Source organism: Phalangium opilio, unplaced genomic scaffold (genome assembly GCF_054372755.1).
Source record: "Phalangium opilio isolate 3A_F unplaced genomic scaffold, DU_Popi_V2 ptg000217l_1, whole genome shotgun sequence".
NCBI classification, from domain to species: Eukaryota; Metazoa; Arthropoda; class Arachnida; order Opiliones; family Phalangiidae; genus Phalangium; species Phalangium opilio.
In genome coordinates this window covers 10,408,782-10,431,977 of record NW_028324218.1, presented here as the reverse complement: position 1 = coordinate 10,431,977, position 23,196 = coordinate 10,408,782, and the positions used below count along the sequence as shown (strand labels likewise).

Genomic DNA, 23,196 nt, shown 5'->3' with positions numbered 1-23,196 from the left:
TTCGTTACGTGTTGGAGGGAATGGCTCTTTACTGGGCTATGAGTCGGACTGAAGTAAATACTAATCGTTCTCCATTCCTAATTCTAAAATTAAATTTATCCCTGGTATAGACTCAATAGATGGACTCGCTTGTCGTTCTCAAACTAGCTCTCAGTATGTCTCTATCATTACGAAGTATAGGTAGTGTGACTAGTGTCATACTTATGAAACATATCTTATAAACTTATTTCAAAACCAATAGCAAAAATTATTTAAATATTTTTTATTAAATTTATCTAATCTGTAAGATTGTGAAACTTTTCAATAAATAAATACACCCTTAATTTTTGCCTCGAAGGTTAGAGCAAATCACTATCAGTTTATTCAGCTTTTCTACACCGTCCTAGATAATTGCATTCTCATTGTAAAACGGAATCACGCTCAGAATTTAGAGCTGTACTGATCTTGGCCGAAATCATGGAATATCAAAATACGGCTTTAATAGCGTTTGCACTTGTGCTGCTGACACTATGGTATATGTAAGTAGCATTCAATTTACATTATTAAGAAACATTTGAGATTGAAAACTCCATAGATTTCGTAGTACAAATCTGGTAATTGGAATTCGTTTTACCTGATTAGACAAACATTTGTCTCGCGACTTTTTAGAAACAGTCTGTACTTAATCTATCAATGATTTTGCGCTAATGAATTCAAACTGTTTAAAAACATGCTTGAAGAAATAATAAATCGACATTAAGCAATATTTTAGCAATAGAAAGAATCCATGGATTAATTTTTGATCCTCGACTTAGAAAATCTAGTGTTTTTTATTATAAGGGGGCGTTGATGTTGACTCAACTGTTGAATATTGATAAGCTGCAATGATTTGCATATAATTTATGCATGTACTTTTAGGAATCGTAGGAAGAGGTACCAAGTTTTCAAGAATGCCGGAATACCTGGTCCGGAACCACACATAATACTTGGAAATTTAAGAGAAATTAACGAAAAGGTATAGTGTGTCCGATTCTATTCAATTATAACATAAATTTATAAGTCATGGCTAATGACTTAGTCCGGACTAAATCCTGAGATAGATTCGATTCGAAAACCACAACGTGCCCGTCCCAAACCTTAAACTATTGCTCTTAGCAAGGTTTTACCATTACAAAATAAAGTGTCATACCAGAAGGGGATAATAGAAGAAGGATGACACTCTGTATCCTCTTAATACGTTAGTTATGTAACATGATTCTTCCCTGGCTCACCCTTTTTGTTTGCTCTCCTGCTCATCAAACTTCAGATGGGCATCGCACCGTGCTAGACTGAATTCTATAACTGTTTGGTACTAAATCCTCAGCGTGACGTGGGACAAAATTCCACAAGCGCATGTGCCTTGGCAATAGTTAAGTGCTAATAGAGTAATGATGAGGGAACTATTTATCGCGTATGTGATTCGGTTTAGTAACCTTGCTCCAAATGTTAAGGGATGTTGGGAAGAATTATGTTACAATTACCCCGATCTTTGGTACACTTCTCTCGAAGAGAAGTATTATATACTTCTGGTCATACTTGTATCATATGGCTTATAAAAATACGCTTAAAATCCAGTTTCGATTACATTCCTATAAATTAATTTGGAGTTATGCATTTATTCTTTCACAGACTTTACCAGAAGCTCTAAAATCATGGAGACAAAAATACGGGAAAACATTTGGGTATTTAGCAAGAAAATTTATTAAATTATCAAAGAACTACAGAAATGATATGGGCAATTTAGATATTACTTGGGCGGAGTGCCATTTTTGGTAACAATGGACACCGAAGTATTGAAACAAGTTCAAATTAAAGATTTTCATTCATTCATTAACCGACCTGTAAGTCGAAAAAATAAACACACAAAATACAAAGTGATATAACTTTAAGTATCCAACAGAGATTAGTAGTTGGTGGCGAAAAAAAGTTCCATCAACACATTATTGCCCAAGAAGACGACAAATGGAAACAACAACGAGCTATCTTGACTCCCACTTTTACCAGCGGTAAAATGAAACAAGTAAGATGACCAAGGACATATTTAATAAGAAATGAACTTTCCATAAATAAGTGGGCGGGTACTCTAGTAAGGTTGGGTTATGGTGACGTTAGTAAAGGGTATGATAAAATTAAAGCTCCTCTCACATTTCTAAGTGGCCTAGCACCATTAAGATTACCCATGCAACTTCGGTTTTCCCAAATTCCCGGTGGCAACGTAGATTACGAAAGCTTTAAAGCAAAGGGCGGCTCAGTTGATGCCCCTTAAAGACGGCTTTTCTACTACCAGGGATAGATTTAATTTTAGAAGTAGGAATGGAGAACAGAGTAATATGGGCTCGCGTCAAAGTCCGGGACCCCCTTCCACGGGACGGAGGGGCAGTGGCGTCGCTAGGCCTTTTTTGGGGGGGCTATAGCCCCCCCAAATTCCAAAGTTAGCCCCCCCAAAAAAATCCGTAAACCCTACCAAAAAATTGCTGTTAGCATCCTAAAATTCTGTAGCAATATATAAAAAATTATAATGATAGATTCGTTAAGTTTCATCTCTGCAGAGATGAATTTCAATATCAAACAGTACAATTTTGAAGGAAAGAACAGATGGAGACAAGTAAAATGTTTCATGTTCTTTCGAAGGGAGTCCCAATAGTGTGGACTAAAAGCTAACCAAAACTAAAAATAAACGACTGAAAATCCTTCATAATCGGTTCCGTTTTTATCAATAAAAGACTGTATATCTTTAAAATACGAAAAATTTCACGTTGACACAAAATTACGTAGTTTTAAAGGTCTACACATTATCCAATGAACCCATTATGCAATTTTTTTTATTAAGTTCTTATAATAACTAGTTTGCCCAGATTTAGCCCCCCCGAATTTTTAACCCTAGCGACGCTACTGCGGAGGGGTATGACAGAAGAGGCGGGTCATAGCGACAGATGTAAAAAGGAATTACGTATTTTTTGGCGTTCCGTCAGCGACGTCATCAAAACGTAGTTTAAGTGAGAAAATAAGATGGTTTAAACTTTTCGTTACGTGTTGGAGGGAGAGGCTCTATACTGGGCTATTAGTCGGACTAAAATTAATACTAACCGTTCTCCATTCCTACTTCTAAAATTAAATCTATCCATGCTACTACATATTGGCTAAGCTTGGTAAAGGCTAGTTAAGTCAAAGGCAGGAACCAATGGGACCTAGTGCATTAGGTCTGATTGGTTCTGCCTTTGGCAAGGTAAAATTCGTGTCCAGAAGATTAGTCAGCATGCCAGGGGTGATAATGGAGCCGCCTGCTACCTTAAATTAACTATAGAGCTATTTCAATTCGGGGGGAAAAGAGCGTTTTTGAGGCGAGGTTTCGCCAATCCCTGCCCAGGCGTCTTATTATGCGCAAAATTTAGCATAGAGTTCTGCAGCGGGCCTCACGGAGGGAGGGTTAAAAACCGGCCCCGTTTATTGGCTGGCCCAACTATGACCTACGTTCCCCCCTTCAACTGGTAAAGCTCTGTTATCTATTTACATGTGCTTTTATTCGTAAACATAGATGATCTCACACATGGATACAGCTGTAAATATTTTGCTAGGCAAAATCGAAGAAAAAAGCATCGAAAATGAAGGCTTTGACATTTACGATATGTTTAAAGGACTGACGCTGGACGTCATTTCTAGAACAGCTTTTGGTACAGAAACCAAAGTACAGTCCAACCCCAATGACCCATTTCTTCTCGGTGTTAAAGAGTTACTTAGAGAAGGGCCCATCGGAGGAATTGCTCTTATTTCAAGTAAGAATAAGCAACGCACCGTTTACAGCACGTCTCTGATATAATACACTATTGCCTTTTGATGCTACCCAATAGTTTGTTTTCCTGAGATCAAATACTGGCTTCGTTCATTAATTATCTTCCAAACATTCATAAAATATTTACTATCAATCAATCATGTCCGACTTATGATGTTGCAATGCGCAGAAATGGTTCGATGGCGAAGAGCAGATCCCAAGGTAGAAATTGGAGACATTTCTTGGTTGTTAGCCTTAATGACGAACATTCAAATCTGTCACTTCAAATTTGTGAAACAGAATCGCAGAGAGGACCTTCTTCAACTTATGCTGGACGCCGAGATGTCCTCTGACATGGCTTCAGTTTCCGCAGACAACCTGACAGCGGGATACGAGTCTGAATCTAAAATGGGACATTCTAAGGGTTTGAAAATTTGCAAATACCAAAAGTTCATGATGAAATCCAAAATTATGCTTTGTTCACAGCCTTTGGCTGTAGGCGCCATGTAAAATGAGAAGCAAACGACCCTCCTCTCATTCCCTGCACCGAACAAACTAATCAGAAAAGAGCTTTTTTTAAGGTGTTTATAGAAAGCAGTACTCTATGCCGGCGATACAAACGTTAATTCTTGGTACTAGATCTAGCATCTGTCACTTTCCCTTATTTTACCTGTGTTAGGGAGGTAGACACTATTCTGAGATGTTAAAGCAAAGTGGTTTCTCATATTACACGGGGCGAACAAGTTTCAATGAAGTACACATTTTGTTTTTACCTCTCCGAGTGACGATAACGTCACGGAGAGGTATTACACTGGATGCATCTCTGTGTGTGTGTCTGTATCTCTGTGTGTGTCTGTCACCGCGTTCGCAGTTGGCAAATCGGAGCAAACGTGTTCAGAAAGAGAAATGTATTGCTTCAACTCCCATCGATAGGGTTAAGATTTACGCGGCGATTGGCTAGGGTTAGAAGAAACATCTAGTATTCCAATGGCTGGGCTTCCACCAAAGGTTCACGCAATTGCGGTTTTTCTTATCATTTATTGTGAATCAATCCCTTTATATACCCTAAATTTCCAAAAATTCTTAAAGAGGCTTGAATTCAAACGTTAACAATAACTATGATTAAAATAATTTTAGGAATAAAGTTTCTTAAAACGATTTAACTAGAATTAAGATAAAGGAATGACAATTAAAAAAATTATTTAATTATTTAAGAAAAACCTCTTAATTGCGTCTCGACTCGGAGAGGTTCATTTTGGTTTCTCAACTTGTTTATAACTGTGTCGTGCTCTTCAGGAAGTTGCCACAGATTATTTAAACCCCAATTTTAAAAGTTGATATTTCTCAAAACATAGAGCGTCTTTATATAGAAAGGTTTAATTTTTCCATATTCTATTCGGAAAAGGTTTTGAAGCAAAATATGATTAATTTAAAAGTTAAAATTACTTTATCGCCAATTCTGATTCAGCCTTGATTGCAGGTGAAACAAAGCAGAAAACCAGTTACGGTTTGAGTGAAAATGAAGTGGTTTCAAATACCGTGGTATTTGTTTTCGCAGGGTAATAGACATAAGAGTGAATAATTAGTTTCCCACTAATGGTTAATATCTTACCCTACAGGTACGAAACTACGAGTACGGCATTAGCCTACACATCCCACATTTTGGTTAACTTCCCAGATATTCAAGAAAAAGTACGAAAGGAAATCTTGGATGTTCAAGCAGAAAATGACGTAAAAATTGTTTAAATAGGGTTAAATATTATCATAAATGAAACCAATTATAGGGTAAACTGGACTACATCGCTTTGAGCAAACTTAAATATCTAGACATGGTTTTCTCCGAAACACTTCGATATTATCCACCAGTTACAGGGTAAGATTTGTGCAAGTTTCATACCGGTCAGCAGCTCGGTTGAGTTGTTGCTCATAACAACCCGTACTCTCTTGTCATGGTCGAGGCACGGCATACTGTGATTCCGTTCTTGTTCGAGTTGGGTTTAGGGTAGAGATGTCAATCACAGAATGCGATGATTTCTATTAGCCATTCCATTAATTCCAAAAGAGAAGCAAACACCACAGAGGCTGGGGAGATCACCTTCTTGAGTTATTTCCATCGCGCCAAAAAGCACCGCTAAAGGCAGTGCGAGTAGTGCTCGGCATTTTCTATCCATTATCCACAAATTGGTGGATAACCGATTATTTATAAACAAATTTGTGGATATAATACGATTTAACATGCAAGATCTATGGATAATTTTTGAGTACGGATAAAGATAAAGTAACGTGGATAATGGATAGATAATGCCGAGCTCTAAGTCGGCTAGCTACCCGCGTGACCGTGTACTGAACTCGGGCTCCGTCTTGGTGGGAAGAAAATCACCTGAGATTGTGGCCCCCCTCCTGTGTGTTGGTTTACCTGCAAGTATTTAATGGAATGGTCTATTTCTGGCAAATCCGCCAACAGGAGCCTTTGTCCTTTTGTAAAGGATGCGAGCTAGAAGCTAATATCCTTTCGACCAACACTCATAGTTGATTAACTCTTGCTACTGTCGTGGATATCTATTAATACTACGTATTATGGATTCCCAACTCTTACCTTCCACAATGTTTTTTTGTGTAGGGCATAGGCGCCCGTTGAGGAAAAAAAAAATATTGGTAATCTCCTCACACCCGTCTGTGGGGAGATTACAGAAGTTGGCAGTTTTCTTTTTCTCATATGTTAAAATTGGAACTCACCACTCAGGATTCTCCGGATATTTTTAGTTCCTTTTCCCACGTGACATTACAACTTTTGACTCGCTTTAAAGCCACAACACATCCAATGGTGTACCGTATTTTTGATCGCCAGCTTTTGAAGCAAGTTGGGAATCCATAAGACGTAGTATTTATACATATCCATGTTCGTCCTTGGATATATCCATTAATGATGTTTGAAATTTTGAGACTGAATGTTTAGTAATGTCACATACGCAACACATAATGCAACTTAGCAATTTTCATCCGAATTACGCGTTATTTTTGTTGCAAACAGTTTCATCTCAAGAACGGCCAAGAAGGATGTTCAATACGGGAATACGAAAATATCGGAAGGTACGGTAGTTCTTATACCAGTTGAACTACTTCATCGTGATCCCGAGTATTGGTCCGAACCAGACAAATTCATCCCTGAAAGGTAATATTTATGCCATTTTAGTTTTCAAAAACTCAGTTTCAATAAGAGACATACATTTTTCGTTATAGATTTGCACCTGAAAATCGCTCAAAAATCAACCAGATGGCGTACCAACCTTTTGGTCAGGGACCTCGAAATTGCATTGGTATGAGATTTGCTCAAATGGAAGCGAAACTCGCCCTTGCTAAAATACTCAGTCAATATCGACTTGTTCCCTTCGCAAAGACCGAACTTGTAAGCTATATATTATACCAGAAGTGAGATGAGACTAGAAGTGAAGGGCTCTAGCATTGGTAGTAGATCCTGGCACTAGTGAACAAATTTGAGGATTTTATGCCGCTTCCATCGCGCCTACGCTAGAGAGAAAAAAATTGGTCGAGTTCCAAAAACATTTCCTACCCCCTTCCCCTCATCCTAAAGCCGTGGAACACGGTCGCTGGTGCTTGAATCTAGTTCGGCCGTCTACCACCGCGAGCGTCTCACGATTTGGAGGGGAAATTTTGAAACCGCCACCAGAGGGCCAACCGTTGGTGTGTTATCAAGAATATTCACTTTCGCCGAGTGAAGAATTTGGTTAGCTCAGTACTTCTAGTCTCATCTCACTTCTGATTATACTATCATTCAACTGCCAATAGCATTCATGGACTTATTATTTCGTTTAAATATAGGGTGACATTGAAATTTCCTTCAAAGCTATCATCTCCACACCTAAAAATGGAGTCCACATTAAAGCCGAAAAGCTATAAAGTTAAGAGCGATTATTTATTGTCCCAAGAAGTTATTTATATCCCTTAAAAAAATTTTGAGACTTCATAGTCAATGCCAGGAATTACGTTGGTCTGGCGATTCTACTGTTGTTAAGCTTACTACACATTAGCGCGTTTTGAAGGGTTGCGTTTTCCGCGTGAATCAGCCTCATCGATGTAAAAATGTATTTAGGCAACCCTCAGTATAGGGAAATACAAGGGGGTTGACCCATAGCCGTCTCTGCGCACTCTCTGGACCCAAAGCGCCTGGAGCGCAGGCGCAGAAAAGCGAGATGAAAGGCAATGCTTTACCCCCGTGCCTTTCCCACCTTGTTACATCGAAGTGGTCTAATGCATTGCTTCTTCACTACGACCGTTTGAAAAATCACGCCGAAAGCTTGCGTTACGGCCATAGCGACATTACATCTGAAGTCGCTATTCACGCCTACTCAACGCTTCAAAACGCACCAATGTGTAGTAAGCTTTAGTGATGAAATGGTTATGAAACTTGTCTCCAATCTCGTCACCAACTTTAAAATTAATCAAACATTTGTTTTTGAAAAAATTGATATAATGTAAATATTGAGACAGAATTTCACGACATGGCTCTATTCTTGCAAGGGTATACACAAAAGTACTAAATTTGTTCAACAATGTTTGAAATGCTCGCGTTGTGATAATAGAGTGAATGAATAAATGCCAACATTTTGTCACCAGTCTCGTTTCTTTAGAACGCCTGAAGGTACAATGGTTTTAATTTTGCTTTTAAAATTCATGAAAAAATGTCTGAGCACTTCATATAAAACTATTTCTGTTTGATACATAACTTTAACGAAGAGGTTATAAAAGGGTCTAGGCAATTTTTCATGGACAATGTATACAATTACGGGACCAGGACATATTGGAAAATTCTTCTTTTCGAGTACGACCTTCAAAATGATTCTACGTTTATATGTTTTAGTAATACTTTAATAAATTCAAGATAATCAGGCTATCACCACCCCAAAGCCTTTTATATCACAAAACAAAGAATCAAAATATTGAGATAAGAAAAACAAATAGATAGTGTGGGCTAAAGAAATTTCCTTAGTCGTGTCTTAACTGCGCCTCAAGGTTGGCAGGAATATGTGAGAGCATCTCAGGTTTGGAACTAAATGAACACTGAATCGAAAAGATCTAAGAGCTTTTCAGTCTGTTGTAGATAGCGGTTGAATAGCACTCAAAATTACAGGCACCATTTGTCTGCATACTAACATAAGTTTATAAGCTATGTTCCATAAGTATGACACTTCCTATACATCGTAATGCTAGAGACTTACTGAGAGCTAGTTCAAGAATTGACTACACGCGGTTTTGCAGTACATCTTTCCGCTTAGTCTGTACTAAACACCAGGCGTCGCTATACGAGAATCTACGACGTTTCACCTACGCCACTTTATGACAAGCTCTCAGTAACCAGTGACAAACTTACGGAACATATCTTATGAACTTAATTTACTTATCTAAATAGCCTCCTACGATGGAGCTAGTCATTAGTCGGTAAAATTTGTGTTTTCGTCTCTCCGTTAACTGTCTGTTTTCAATCTTCAACCTTCTGTTTATATTATCTTTGGGTTTTAGTGTTAACAAAGACAGGAAATAGAACTATAATTCAAAGTCCTTACTTCAAAGCCTTTAGTTTATATCTGTCCGAAGAAATGCTATCTTATGATGTGCAATAAAGTTATTATATTTCTACTGTATTTTTCTAATCTATATGTGATAGGATAAGTTGTAATATACAGTATAAGCACTTTCTTTGTCATTATTGACTCGAAGGTTGTTCGAATTCGCCTTGATAGTGATAAGAGTTTATGCGATACTTTTCCATGCAAAGAATTTGAATTATCATTGTAAAAAGAAATTGCGCTCAAAACACAAAGCTGCACTAATTTTGGGCGAAAGCATGGAATATCAAAATACGGCGTTAATAGCGTTTGCACTTGTGCTGCTCACGCTATGGTATATGTAAGTATTATTTATCTTATATACAGCCTGTTCCGAAAAGTGTGGTAGTGGGTTCTATGGATCATTTTGCATGAAAAATGTTCCATGACATTTTGACTTAATTTAAGGGTCATTCTAAACAAGTTTTTGAATGTGGCAGAACGTGTTCAAATTATTTAAGCTTCTTCAGACAGTTTGGGGTTATTTAAGTTAAAGTATTTGACTCTTGAATTAGTCTTTCTCTCAAATCGAAGAGGTAAAATTTTGGTTTTCCCAACTTGTTTATATTTAAGAAACAATTATAAGCATATTAATAAAATTCTTCGTTGTATTCGAAAACTCCATTGAATCATATTTCGTTGTGAAAACCAGCTAAATATGGTTCGTTTTAACTATGTACTGGCTTACTGTGATTATTTATTTCATTGCCTCACATTCAACGTGAAGTACACGTTGCCTAAGTTCTCCTTCCTGCCTCACTTTCTTTCATCTCTTCGTCTTTCCCATTGAACCAGACTCTCAACGCAAAGATATCTCAAAAAACTTTAGAAATACTCTTTATCAAACAAGGAGATTATTCTATACTGAATTCAAACATATTGTCAAACAATTACATCAAGAATTAATGACTAAATTATCGGCATCTAACAATTGAAAGATTCCATGGATTTATTTTCTGGTTCCTAAAAACTTGAACATTATTTAGATAAGGAGGGGGGGGGGGGTTGATGTCGACTCAACTGTTGAACATTGATTAGCTGAAATTAACTGCATATAATTTATGTTGGTACTTTTAGGAATCGTAGGAAGAGGTATCAAGTTTTCAAGAACGCGGGGATACCTGGTCCGAAACCACACATAATACTTGGTAATCTAAGTGAAATTAACGAAAAGGTATATTTTGTCCCATTATCTGTTATAAAATAAGTTTATATGGCATGATTCCTGTAACGGAATTTAAAGCTCTATACAGTGTGGATATGCATAAATACTCTCTTTTATAAATATCTTACATTCCACAAGGCATTTCGCTTGGACGTCCGTTCAGCAGAGACAAAAATTTGACTTCCAACCCCCCCCCCCAACCTTGTGAGGGAGAGGAAAATCGTATTTTCTCTCTTTGCGCATGGGGAAAATTTGAAACTCACCAATCAGGATTTTTCATACAGCAATAGTTCCTTTCCCCACGAGACCTATAGCTAGTTAGCTACTTTCGACTGTGAAGCCCTCGACGGTCTCTTCCATAACGGTGGAACGAATAGACCCAACCAACAAATCTTTTGAATTTTTGTAACGGCTCAGATTTCGTTCGCGGGTTTTGAGGCGAGAAAGGGATATCCCGATTGGCTTCATTTTGCCATACGCAGAACCTGTTTTACCCCAAGAGTCAGACTCTAATCCAATCAGAAAAATAAGAGATTTATTTTCGTCGTTCAACGACAAATGGTACTACAGTCAATTTAGTTAGTCACGTGATCCCTTAGATGGAGACGAGACCAAGCCAACTTGTTTATTTGTTGGTTGGGTCTATAATAATACTTCCGACACAATTTAGACCCACCTCACTTCCGCGAGTGTATCGCTTATTTGGTGGCCAGCGTTTTGGCCTAGTTGGAAACCCACAACCCGTAGTATTTATACATATCCGTGGTGCAATTGTCTTGAAAAAGGGCTACGATTAATTTCGACATTGTTTTCAAGGTCATTTTTTGGGGGGGGGGAATTACAACGACTTCTGGGCACTCTGATCTTTCCCATACTGTATTTATTGTTTTACAGACTTTACCAGTAGCACTGAGATCATGGAGGGAAAAATACGGGAAAACATTTGGGTAAACAGACCGCTCATTAATTAAATCAGGGATAGATTTAATTTTAGAAGTAGGAATGGTGAGCGATTAGTATTTACTTCAGTCCGTCTCATAGCCAAGTATAGAGCCATTTCAATTCGCCGGGAAGGATAGTTTTTGGGGCGGAATTTCAATAGCTCCCGCCTAGGCACCATTTTGCCAGAGAAATTTAACATCGTGTTCTTCTACGGCTCTCACGGAGGGAGGGTGAAAATGGGCACTGTTTATTGGAGGCAAACCCGTGACGTTTCCCCCCTTTAACTGAAATAGAGCCTCTCCCTCCAACACGTAACGAAAAGTTTAAATTATCTTATTGGCTCACTTAAACTACGTTTTGATGACGTTGTTGACGGGGACTGCAAAAAATACGTAATACTTTTTTTACATCTGTCGCTATGACCCGCATCTTTTTTCATACCCCCCTCCGTCCAGGGGAAGTGGGTCCGGGACTTTGACGCGCGCCCATATTACTCTGTTCTCCATTCCTACTTCTAAAATTAAATCTTTCCCTGATTAAATTAAAATATGACAAAATAAAAAAGGAGAATTGGATATTTTAGTTACTACATGGGAGCAGTGCCATTTTTGGTAACGATGGACACCGAAGTATTGAAACAAGTTCAAATTAAAGATTTCCATTCATTCATTAACAGACCTGTAAGTCACAAAATTAAAACACCAATAAAACCATTTATCGAAAAAGTGACACAACTATCTTATTACACAGAAATTAGTAGCTGGCGGGATTGTTACAGAAAAAAAGTTCAATCAACACGTGATATCCACAGAAGACGACAGATGGAAACAACAACGAGCAATTTTGACTCCTACTTTTACCAGCGGTAAAATGAAGCAGGTAATACATAAGAAAGAACTTACCCCAAGGATATTAGGCCTTACTAGTCCCATCATGAAAAATAGCAGCGACAAACGCAACCTTTCCCTTCTCATCTCCACTGTGTAGGAAGGAAGGGCAAGCCCAGGACGCTTCGGCCATCGAAAAGACATCAATAAAATGATACAATACTAACTCGTCCCATATCATTAAAAACTTAAGAACCATAAAAATTTACGAGTGTCGCTTCTGTTTTTTCCTGTACAATAGAGTGCCCTACCCTGGCCTTTGAGAAGGAAAGTTTGATTCTTGAGTAGCAATATCTCTAGCCCTAACATGAGAGCCTCTTCCTTTGCGTAGACGTAAAATTTACCTAAAGCAGTGAGCCCGTACATGAGAGTTAAAGAGGGAAGGGAGAGGTAACTATAACGGCGCAGTCCGATCTCTCTCTTCCTCTCTCTCTCTCTCACGCGCGCGCCTACCTCGGCGCATAGTCGAGGAGCCAGTCGTCACGTGATCCGTACTGGCCGCAAACTTCTCTAATGCTCCAACTGCGCATGTGCAGAATTCTGATACCGAACTACTACTCTGTACCGGTTTTGAAATGGGGAATGACGCAGAATTTTGGCTGTCTGAGTCTCCATCTTACACATGTTAACTGCCTATATACCCCACATGGTTATAGAAGCCAAAGCGCCTATTTACACGTGACTTTGCTACTTAAATATTTGCACCATGAAAAGCATTCTGGGATTTTTAAACAGTTAGAAGATCGCTCCAACTGAGCTACTTCAGAATCAAACGTTCCTCTTCCAAGGTCTGGCTATGAAATAGTCCCTTACAAAAATCTTCTTAAGAACTCTTAAGAAAATTCATTGGGAAATTTCTTTGGAAATCCTTAAGGCGTTCTTTAGGAAATTGGGGAATATTGGCCTCTTTTTCTTTGGAAATTACTTTGGAAATATCTTTGGAATTTTCCTGGGAAATATCTTTGGAATTTTCTTGGGAAATATCTTTGGAATTTTCTTGGGAAATATCTTTGGAATTTTCTTGGGAAATATCTTTGGAATTTTCTTGGGAAATATCTTTGGAATTTTCTTGTGAAATAACTTTGGAATTTCTTGGGAAATATCTTTGGAATAATGTTCTTGGGAAATATCTTTGGAATAATGTTCTTGGGAAATATCTTTGAAATAATGTTCTTGGGAAATATCTTTGGAATAATGTTCTTGGGAAATATCTTTGGAATAATGTTCTTGGGAAATATCTTTGGAATTTTCTTGGGAAATATCATTGGAATTTTCTTGGGTAATATCTTTGGAATGTTCTTGGGAAATGTCTTTGGAATTTTCTTAGGAAATGTCTACGTAAGTTTCTTGGGAAATATCTTTGGAATTTTCGTGGGAAATATATAGAGAAGTGGGTAAATTAATTTAGCCTCTTGAAACGAGGATAGTTCTTACATGCAGAACCATATCCCAATACAGGAAGTGTAGTTCTTAAATGCTGAACTACACCTCGCATGCATAGTGAAATTGCTTTAAAAGTCAGACATTTAAACGACTTAAAAACATCCGTAAACGGCTGAAAGTTTTAAACCTTGTGCAATTGTATGGGGTACTAAGTGGGTTTTGGAGGCTTTAACGGCCAAGCAGTAGATACAGACGTCGTTGTTAAATTTAATAATGTATATTCACTGAGAGTTTTTCGAGTATCAGAAACGGGTTTAACCTAATTTCATCTAAAATGTTTTTTAAAAAAATATTTATTTTGGACTCTAATTACGCTCGAAATAAAGATAAAACATGCCATAAGAGAATTAAGCAAAAATTCCGACTGACAGCTTAGATTCCCTGTAAATCTAATCATAACGATTTTAATTACTCTTATTTTACTTTTAACCTATTTTATCCTTTACATAAACACCTCACGGAATATTGAAGGCAAAAAAAAATAATAAAAAAATAGGTAAATATAACATTCCATTTCAGCGCTTGCCTAGCCTTAGCTACGGGACAAGCCTTCGTGAAACGTTTTTAATTTTTTTAACCATCAAGTTAATGTCTATCTAGGAAAACTATTTGGGTAAAAATATTTTGAGATAATTATATGTAAAGCATAATTGCAATGTATCTGGCCCTTTGAAATTCATCTCTAAAATTCTTAACTAATTTCGTTGGAAAATAAATCTTCTTTGGAAATTAATCTCTTGAATTCCAAACGAATTTCGTTGGAAGATAAACCCTAGATCTTCTTTGGAAAACCAACCCAAGAGCATCATTGGACATTTATCTCAATAATTCCTAACGAATTTCTTTTGGAAATAAACCATGGACTTTCTTTGGAAATTTATCTCAAGAATTCCTTACTTTGGAAAATAAACCTTAAACCTTCTTTGGAAATAGATCTCAAGAATTCTAAAGAATTTCGTTGGAAATTATTCCCTAGACATTCTTTGGAAATTTATCTCAAAAATTTCTAAAGAACTTCTTTGGAAAACAACCCCTAGACCTTCTTTGGAAATTTATCCCTAGAATTCCTAAAGAATTTCTTTCGAAAATAATCCCAAGACCTTCTTAGGAAATTTATCTCTAGAATTCCTAAAGAATTTCTTACGAAAATAATCCCAAGACCTTCTTAGGAAATTTATCTCTAGAATTTCTAAAGAGTTTCTTTAGAAAATAATCCCAAGACATTCTTTGGAAATTTATCCCTGGAATTCCTAAAGAATTTCTTTCGAAAATAATCCCAAGACCTTCTTAGGAAATTTATCTCTAGAATTCCTAAAGAATTTCTTACGAAAATAATCCCAAGACCTTCTTAGGAAATTTATCTCTAGAATTTCTAAAGAGTTTCTTTAGAAAATAATCCCAAGACATTCTTTGGAAATTTATCCCTAGAATTCCTAAAGAATTTCTTTAGAAAAGAATCCCAAGACATTCATTGGAAATTTATGTCTAGAATTCCTAAAGAATTTCTTTAGAAATTAATCCCAAGACATTCTTTGGAAATTTATCTCTAGAATACCTAAAGAATTTCTTTAGAAAATAATCCCAAGACATTCTTTGGAAATTTATCTCTAGAATACCTAAAGAATTTCTTTAGAAAATAATCCCAAGACATTCTTTGGAAATTTATCTCAAGAATTCTTTAGGAAATTCCAAGGAAGTCTTTGGAAATAGTTTCTTTAGAAAATGATCCCAAGGGCTCCGTAGGGTTCCAAAGAAATTCCTTTAGAACTCTTAAGAAGATTTTTGTAAGGGGTGTGAATTGATTTAAAATAAGATGTGCCAGCCCTTGAAATCCAAAAGCGATAACCATAGATCCTATTCACATTCACTTTTAATCGTCACGTAGATGATCCCGCACATGGATGCCGCAGTAAATCTTCTACTGAACAAAATCGAACAAAAAAGCATCGAAAACAAAGGCTTTGACATTTACGAAATGTTTAAAGGGCTGACCCTTGACGTCATTTCTAGGACAGCTTTTGGTACAGAAACCAAAGTACAGACAAACCCCCACGATCCATTTCTTCTCGGAGTTAAGGAATTACTTATAGAAGGGCCTGTCGAAGGAATTGCTCTTATTTCAAGTAATGATATAACACATCACCGTTAAAAGAAGAGTCTGTTGACATAATTTTCCTTTAAAATAGTGTGCTTTCCCGAAATCAAAAATTTGATTTATCCATTAAGGGCCTTCCAAGCACTTCTAAAATACTTTCTTGCAATCAGTCATGTCCGAATTATGATGTTGCAATGCGTAGAAATGGTACGATGGCGAAGAGCAGATCCCAAGGTAAAAATTGGAGTACTTGCATTATTTGTACACTTTTATGACGAATTTTTGAAGCTAACACTTTAAATTTGTGAAACAGAATCGCAGAGAGGACCTTCTTCAACTTATGCTGGACGCCGAGATGTCCTCTGACATGGCTTCAGTTTCCGCAGACAAACTGACAGCGGGATATGAAACAGAAACCAAAACTACCCATACTAATGGTTCGAAACTTTCAAAATCGTAACCGATGACTTAAAGGGAGGATAAAGTGGAAATCAAGTGATTTTTTATCGATTCTTCAACATGTTATAAGACTAGTTTGCGTAGTAAAACATCCAGGAAATATCTCTAAATGATTTTAAAATTAAAATTAGTTCTGATTTTATGAACAATTCGAAATAAAGACCTATGACCAATCGCGTAACTCCCTGCCTTCTTGTTAACAAAATTCTCGTGGCACGCTCCATGCTAAATGAAATTTATCGCGGGATTTGATAAAATTTGAACGCGATATGATAATCGTGGCGCGAACTAGATTTTGTTAACTGGAAGGCAGGGCGTTATGCGATTGGTCAGAGGTGCTTATTTCAAATTAGCCTTAAAATTTTAACCTAATTTGAATTTTAAAATCAATCCGAGGTATTTTCTGAATGTTTCACTATGCAGATTAGTCTTATATATAGTCATATATAGCGGGAAAAAAGTGAGGGTAGGAATTTCTATCTCCGTTCCACGATTTTAGCTAACGCGCAGGCGCGAGTGACGTCGTTCACTACCTCCAGGGAGGAGAGACTCAACAACACTTCTTATAGTTCACCATGACGGATATTCAAAAACAACCTTACTTTTCCAGTTCAAACTTAAAAGCCGGTTTTTAAATTTGACGCATGCGCGCGGTCACCGCGACGAGTGGCAGAGCCAGCGCCGGAGAGAAACGAGTTTAGCCACGAAGCGAACGAACTCGCCTATTCACTTTATTACTCCCTCTCAAGTCTCTCCTCCCTGACTTCACCCTTCCTTTAAGTCAAAATAATATATCTCAAATGATTGGAAATGTATCTTTTTTCTATACAATATTATATTCGAAAAAAAGGGTTTCGATTTGAATGATAATATCACTTCAAATCATGAAATACGTGTAAAATTTAAACTTATTGCAGGTGAGACAAAGAAGAAATCCAGTCACGGGTTGAATGAAATTGAAGTGGCTTCAAATACAGTTATATTTGTTTTCGCTGGGTAATTGAAATCAAGATTGTGTATTGAGTCTTCAAACAAATAACTAATATCTTACCCTTCAGGTACGAAACCACGAGTACGGCATTAGCCTACTCATCGCACATTTTGGTTAACTTCCCGGATATTCAAGAAAAAGTACGAAAGGAAATCTTGGATGTTCAAGCGGAAAATGACGTAAAAATTGTTTAAATACGATTAAAACATCATCATAAACAATTTGATAAACTTAACCAATTACAGGGTAAACTGGACTACATCGCTTTGAGCAAGCTTAAGTATCTAGACATGGTTTTCTCCGAAACACTTCGATATTATCCACCAGTAACAACGTAAGTTTCATGCCAGCTTTGATACTGATCAGGAACAAATAAACTTAAAAAATAGTCCGCCCAAACCTTACCATCCAAGAAACAATCAAGGAAAGTAAATTAAAAATTGGTTAGAAATTCTCTGGGAAGGCGAATGAAACGGAAGTTGCAAACAGTATGCTAAGGGTAGTGGGACGTTTCTCAGTTTCCTGTCCTTAAGGACGAGGGGTTAAAATATGACAAGACCTAATAAGATCTCTACTGCGCAACTCGACCGATAACATCATAGTTTTAGTCATGGTTGGAAGTCGTTATTGTCTTTGTCCCTGCTAAAGCTAAGTTATATTGTCAGAAACGGCTACTTAAGCAAAGACAATGGGCGAGGCAGGAGTGTTATGATCATGGGATTACTACAACATACATAAGAATATCACTAGCTATTATCAGTTGCCTGGGATTTTGAGCCTGGATATGTTACCTATTTATGAAGCATATTTAATGAAGTAGAATGTAATTTGTCGATGAATGAAGTAACTTACATTTAAATTTCCAGCTAAGCAAATATAGTGCAAGTCAGACCCAAATTTTCATCCATGTTATTTACCACAATACAGTTTTGTCCAAAGAGCCGCCAAGAAGGATGTTCAATACGGAAGTACAAAAATATCGAAAGATACGGTAGTACTTGTTCCTGTTGAACTTCTTCATCGTGATCCCGAGTTTTGGTCCGAACCAAACAAATTCATCCCTGAAAGGTAGTATTTATGTAATTTCAGTTTTCAAAATCTCAGTATCAAGAACAGATATATATTTTGCTTATAGATTTGCACCAGAAAATCGCTCAAAAATCAATCAGATGGCGTACCAACCTTTTGGTCAAGGACCTCGAAATTGCATTGGTATGAGATTTGCCCAAATGGAAGCGAAACTCGCTATTGCTAGAATATTGAGTCAGTATCGACTTGTTCCCTACGAAAAGACCGAAAGAGTGAGTTATATTTTAAGTTCATCCAACTTCCATTTGAATTTATCGACTTATAATTGCAATTTTAAAAATAGGGTGACATTGAGATTGCCTTCAAAGTTGCCATCTCTACGCCTAAAAATGGAGTCCACATTAAAGTCGAAAAGTTATAGATTTAATTACGCATCTTTTAATATTTTAAGAAGTTATGTATGTCCATTACTAAGTATAGAGGTTGGTTCGTGCCATCCCTTTTTTCATGAAGGTGAAAGTTGTGGCAACTAGCATTGAAAATATTTCATAAAATTTTCGGTATTTTGTTGATTTATCGTAAACGATAATTATCGATGATATTATTATCGTCAATCTCGCCAGATTAAAATAAACCCTTTGTACAAAACGCTTTGGTTTCGTAATTTCGCTCGTGCCAATAAAAATAATTTAATTTCGTATGCACAGAATAAAATTCTTGAGAAGATCGTTATCATTTTCGTTTAAAGCGTGTTAATTGGAAAACGATACAATAAGTCAGTTCGATGTAACTGAGAGGGAAAGGCACTGGGGTAAAACTTTGCCTTCTATCTCGCTTCTCCGCACCTGCGCTCTACGTGTTTTTGCTCAAGAGTGCGCAGAGATGGCTATTGGTCTACACCCTTGTATATCTCGATACTGAGGGTTGCATTCCCCCTTTTTTTCATCGATGAGGCTTGTTGCAGCAGATTACAGTTTCACTAACTTAATTGTTATTGGTATGACCGGAATCAATTTTAGTTCAAGATATAATGACAGCTAAGACTTCTTGCGTATTTCATTGTACGGCGAAGCAATTGATGCTAGAGCTTGACACTAACCCTTTTATCGATAGTTATCGTTTGCAATAACTCTAAGAAAAGTTATGGGAATTTTCTCCAATATTTTGGAGAAAATTTTAACAAGTTCTAACTCAAAATTTACAATTTAACTGTGAAAGTTCCTCTATTCTTGCTAAGGTAAATATATACTTGTTAATTAGTTGAAGATGATTTAGAACTGATCGCTTTTTAAATGTATAAATAAAAGTGAACATTTGGTTACAAGTTTCATTTCTGTTGAATAAGCAAAGATACTCAATAGTTTTTTTATTGAGCTATTGGACATGTGACTTCCCATTTTCGTGGAAAACAATTTGTTCTAATTTAAATTTATTTATATCGCTAAGCTAGTTAGTTTTATATCAGGATTGATTTTAAGGAAAAGTTCAAGCAACATAACATTATACCTTAAAAGAACGGCCTTTTCTAAATATAAGAGAAAAAAATATATATAAAAAATTACCTCTTATTACAAAATAATTAGTATCTTAATAGTCTTAAAAACCCTTATCTTACTTTTACTTCTCTCAGACTGTGAGAATTCAACCAATCCTGTAGGGGTATGAGGTTCGATTTAGCAGACGCCCCTAACCAAATGAAGGCACAGTAGTCCTCGCTTTTAAGTCTAATTAATTGCTAATTATTTTGTAATAAGAGATCATTTATTTATTTAAATAATTAATTCCCTTTATATTTAGAAAAAGCCCGTTCTTTTAAGGTATAATTTTATGTTATCTGAATTACATTTCCCAGCTTGTATCACTGCCAGGTTCCCTGTACTGTACAGCGATTATGGAGGTAATGTTGACAACAGCCTGTACACTGATTACGTTGATGTTTTCTATGCGTTATTCAGGTACATTATCTTTTTTATGGCATTATGTAAGCCTATAAACTTAATTAAGCGCATAAACTCAATTTTTATTTAGTAAATGGTTATTCTTTCCTTTTGAAAAACGAAATCAATGCGTTTTATGTCATATCCCACTAAGATATTTTCTATTTATTCGAAACATATTTCCAAGTGGTATCGTGCATCCATCTATTTTGTAAGGTCGTAACTCACAACAACGTAAGTTTACTATTGGGATTTATTATGAGCAAAGCTTTTTATTGTGACCGGATGAAAGTTTCCTGTATACTCCCAGGAATAGATTTAATTTTAGAACTAGGAATGGAGAACGGTTATATTTACTTTAGTCCAACTGAACTGATAGCCCAGTATAGAGTCCCTCCCTCCAACACGCAACGAAAATTTTAAATTATCTTAGTGGCTCACTTAAACTACGTTTTGATGACGTTGCTGACGGGGACGGCGAAAAATACGTAGTTCCTTTTACCTCTGTCGCTATGACCCACCTCTTCTTTCACACCCCACCGTCCCGTGGAAAGGGGTCCGGGACTTTGACGCTCGCCCACATTAATCTGTTCTTCATTCCTACTTCTAAAATTAAATCTATCCCTAATTAGACAGATAGGCCTATATAGATTTTTTCGGCGGACAGGAATCGAAAATTCCGCAAAAATAAAACTTTTATGAGAAACGCCGAGCTAGAAGAGAACAACAGATGTTTCTAAACCATCTAGCAAAGAGAGCCCCTAACGTGCAATTTTCATTCCCTTTACATTATCTAGAAGTAAAAACTTCGTGTTGTAGTAAACGTACGCGATTGTTTAAAAAACTTTCCGCCAAACAGTTTCTACACCTAACGTTATAGCAGAGAAGAGTATTAAATATTTCCCTTCAATTTTATATTAACTGTATTAAGGTTCTAACAGTATACCAAAAGTTGATTAAAACAATGGAAATTGTACTAACGATGCTGGCCGTTCTATTTATCTTGTTTTTGATATGGTTGAAGTAAGAAATAAACTTTATAATTTTAAGATTTCTACAAGGCACTGTGTGAAATTTAGAGTAAGATTTCATTTTCAACATCTTTCACTGTTAAGACTACAATTTTCATCTTTAAGTTAACGCAAGAAGCGATATCTAGTTGACTAGGGAGAAGATATAAGATGCCTAAGTATTTGCACGCCATAGTCCCAGTCCCCTTTCAAAATACAGGGGGGGGGGGAACGTAAAAGGAGGCCGGTCTATTTCGCCTCTCCTCTATCGAAAAATACGTGATTTCCGTCATTCGCGTCTCGCTGACGTGAGTTTTCAAGAACCAATGAGATGCTGGTTGTAATTTAGAGGCGGGGATTAACTCCGGACCTACGTTCGGACTGGAGATAAAGCTAGAAATGTGGCGTATTACACCTTCTCCCCAGTAAACTAGATATCGCTTCTTGGTTAATGCCTCTACGTTTTCTCTTTTGATCAACCAGTTTTCTTTTAAGAGAAGCAAAACATAATCAAGAAATCTCGTATACTTGACAAACTTCAAATCCCAACACAAAATTATTTTTAAAATCCAAACTCTTCTCCAAAAACAGAAGGAAAAAATACTCTCCCAACATTGTTACAGAGCTGTGCTAATTAATTAGTTAGATAATTGAATTTCTAATTAATTAGCAACATTTACTAATTGAAAATGGTAATTGAATTTTAATTACCTTAGTGCTAATTGAGAAGTAATTCTAATAATTAGTTTGATTAATAAATACCTAATTTCTAACTGAATTTAATTAGTTTCTATGTCTAATTGCTAATTGGCTAATTAATTAGTTCATAAATATTTGCTTAATTGCTGATTATAACTCAATTAGCTGACAGCTAATTAGAACAGCTCTGCATTGTTAAAAGACAGTGATTTTTAAATTGGTAACCCATGGTTCATTAATCATTACTCGCTCCAGCTATTTTGCATATTTTTCCAATATACGCCCCTCCCTCATATTATGAAAAGTGGGAATATGGAAAATGGAGTCTCCTAGGTCTAGGAGTGTTGGTGTCGGTGTCAGGAATAAAACTGTTAAAATCGTTAATGACGAACTGACATATATAAAAAGAGTGGTTATAAAGAATCTAGATTTTTCTATTAGAGAGCCTGATTTATCTGGGACAAAGTCAGTACAACGGATTTCCCAAACTTTGCCGTATAACGCCAAGGCTTAAGGCCAGAGAAGCTGAATGTGATACTAGCCACTTTAATTGATTTATAACCCACCGATGGCGCTAAAAACGGATTTTAAGGCGTTACCTATAACGTAGGCGGTAACGGTTTTCGAAAGAAGTATGACTTCATGGTACCAGGGAACAATGTTACCATTCCACGTTCTTATGGTATCCTGAATTGGTTCTTGGTTTACTTGATTTTGCTTTCAAAATTCCCAAATTTTACTGGATAGTTTCATAAATGTCTTAAGAGACTACGATCACATTTGGACAAAAAATATTTTTGCTTGAGTTGAATTTGGTTTGCAGAAATCTATCTATATTTTGATTTATTTGTGTGATAGTTAAATTTAACTTCGCCTTTAAATAACAAATACTAAACAACGAAGGTGAAAGCAAAAATTTCCCACGCCTCGTGTCAAACTCAGTGAGATAATAAAATATGATATACAATTAAAATGTAATAATCTAAAAGGTTTTTTGATAAACTGAATTTAGGTCAAAACTTATTTAATGAAGTATAGGTAACTAAAGTAGAATTTTATGTTTAGTTTTTATCACGGTAAGGCAAAAGCGAGTTCAGACAAGTAGTTGTAATTTCAAACACAGAGTGA

At 36.5% G+C, this 23,196-nt stretch overlaps 2 protein-coding genes and 1 long non-coding RNA gene across 4 annotated transcripts in view; 2 read left to right on the top strand and 1 right to left on the bottom strand.

Moving 5' to 3' along the window:
• The first annotated feature begins 196 nt into the window (after positions 1–196).
• LOC149616244 (cytochrome P450 3A6-like) lies at positions 197–8,415 on the top strand. Its single transcript, XM_089856558.1, has 14 exons — positions 197–518; positions 898–994; positions 1,648–1,700; positions 1,763–1,859; positions 1,919–2,038; positions 3,554–3,791; positions 3,867–4,009; positions 4,088–4,211; positions 5,268–5,346; positions 5,407–5,518; positions 5,572–5,660; positions 6,819–6,959; positions 7,028–7,193; positions 7,628–8,415. The coding sequence occupies exons 1-14, from the start codon at positions 457–459 to the stop codon at positions 7,703–7,705; spliced, it is 1,599 nt and encodes a 532-aa protein (XP_089712684.1). The 5' UTR covers positions 197–456; the 3' UTR covers positions 7,706–8,415.
• The window catches only part of LOC149616227 (uncharacterized), a 236,414-nt gene continuing 220,071 nt past the window's right edge, over positions 6,854–23,196 (bottom strand). For both annotated transcript variants that reach the window (XR_016375869.1, XR_016375870.1), the window contains 3 exons: positions 18,576–18,675; positions 18,246–18,454; positions 6,854–6,952 (listed from right to left, as the gene is read on the bottom strand). This is a non-coding gene — a long non-coding RNA (uncharacterized LOC149616227). The remainder of the gene's footprint in view (positions 6,953–18,245; positions 18,455–18,575; positions 18,676–23,196) is intronic.
• On the top strand, positions 9,492–19,070 carry LOC149616243 (cytochrome P450 3A6-like). Its single transcript, XM_089856557.1, has 14 exons — positions 9,492–9,712; positions 10,489–10,585; positions 11,471–11,523; positions 12,102–12,198; positions 12,269–12,397; positions 15,734–15,971; positions 16,035–16,177; positions 16,257–16,380; positions 17,320–17,398; positions 17,461–17,572; positions 17,639–17,727; positions 18,321–18,461; positions 18,529–18,694; positions 18,766–19,070. The coding sequence occupies exons 1-14, from the start codon at positions 9,651–9,653 to the stop codon at positions 18,841–18,843; spliced, it is 1,608 nt and encodes a 535-aa protein (XP_089712683.1). The 5' UTR covers positions 9,492–9,650; the 3' UTR covers positions 18,844–19,070.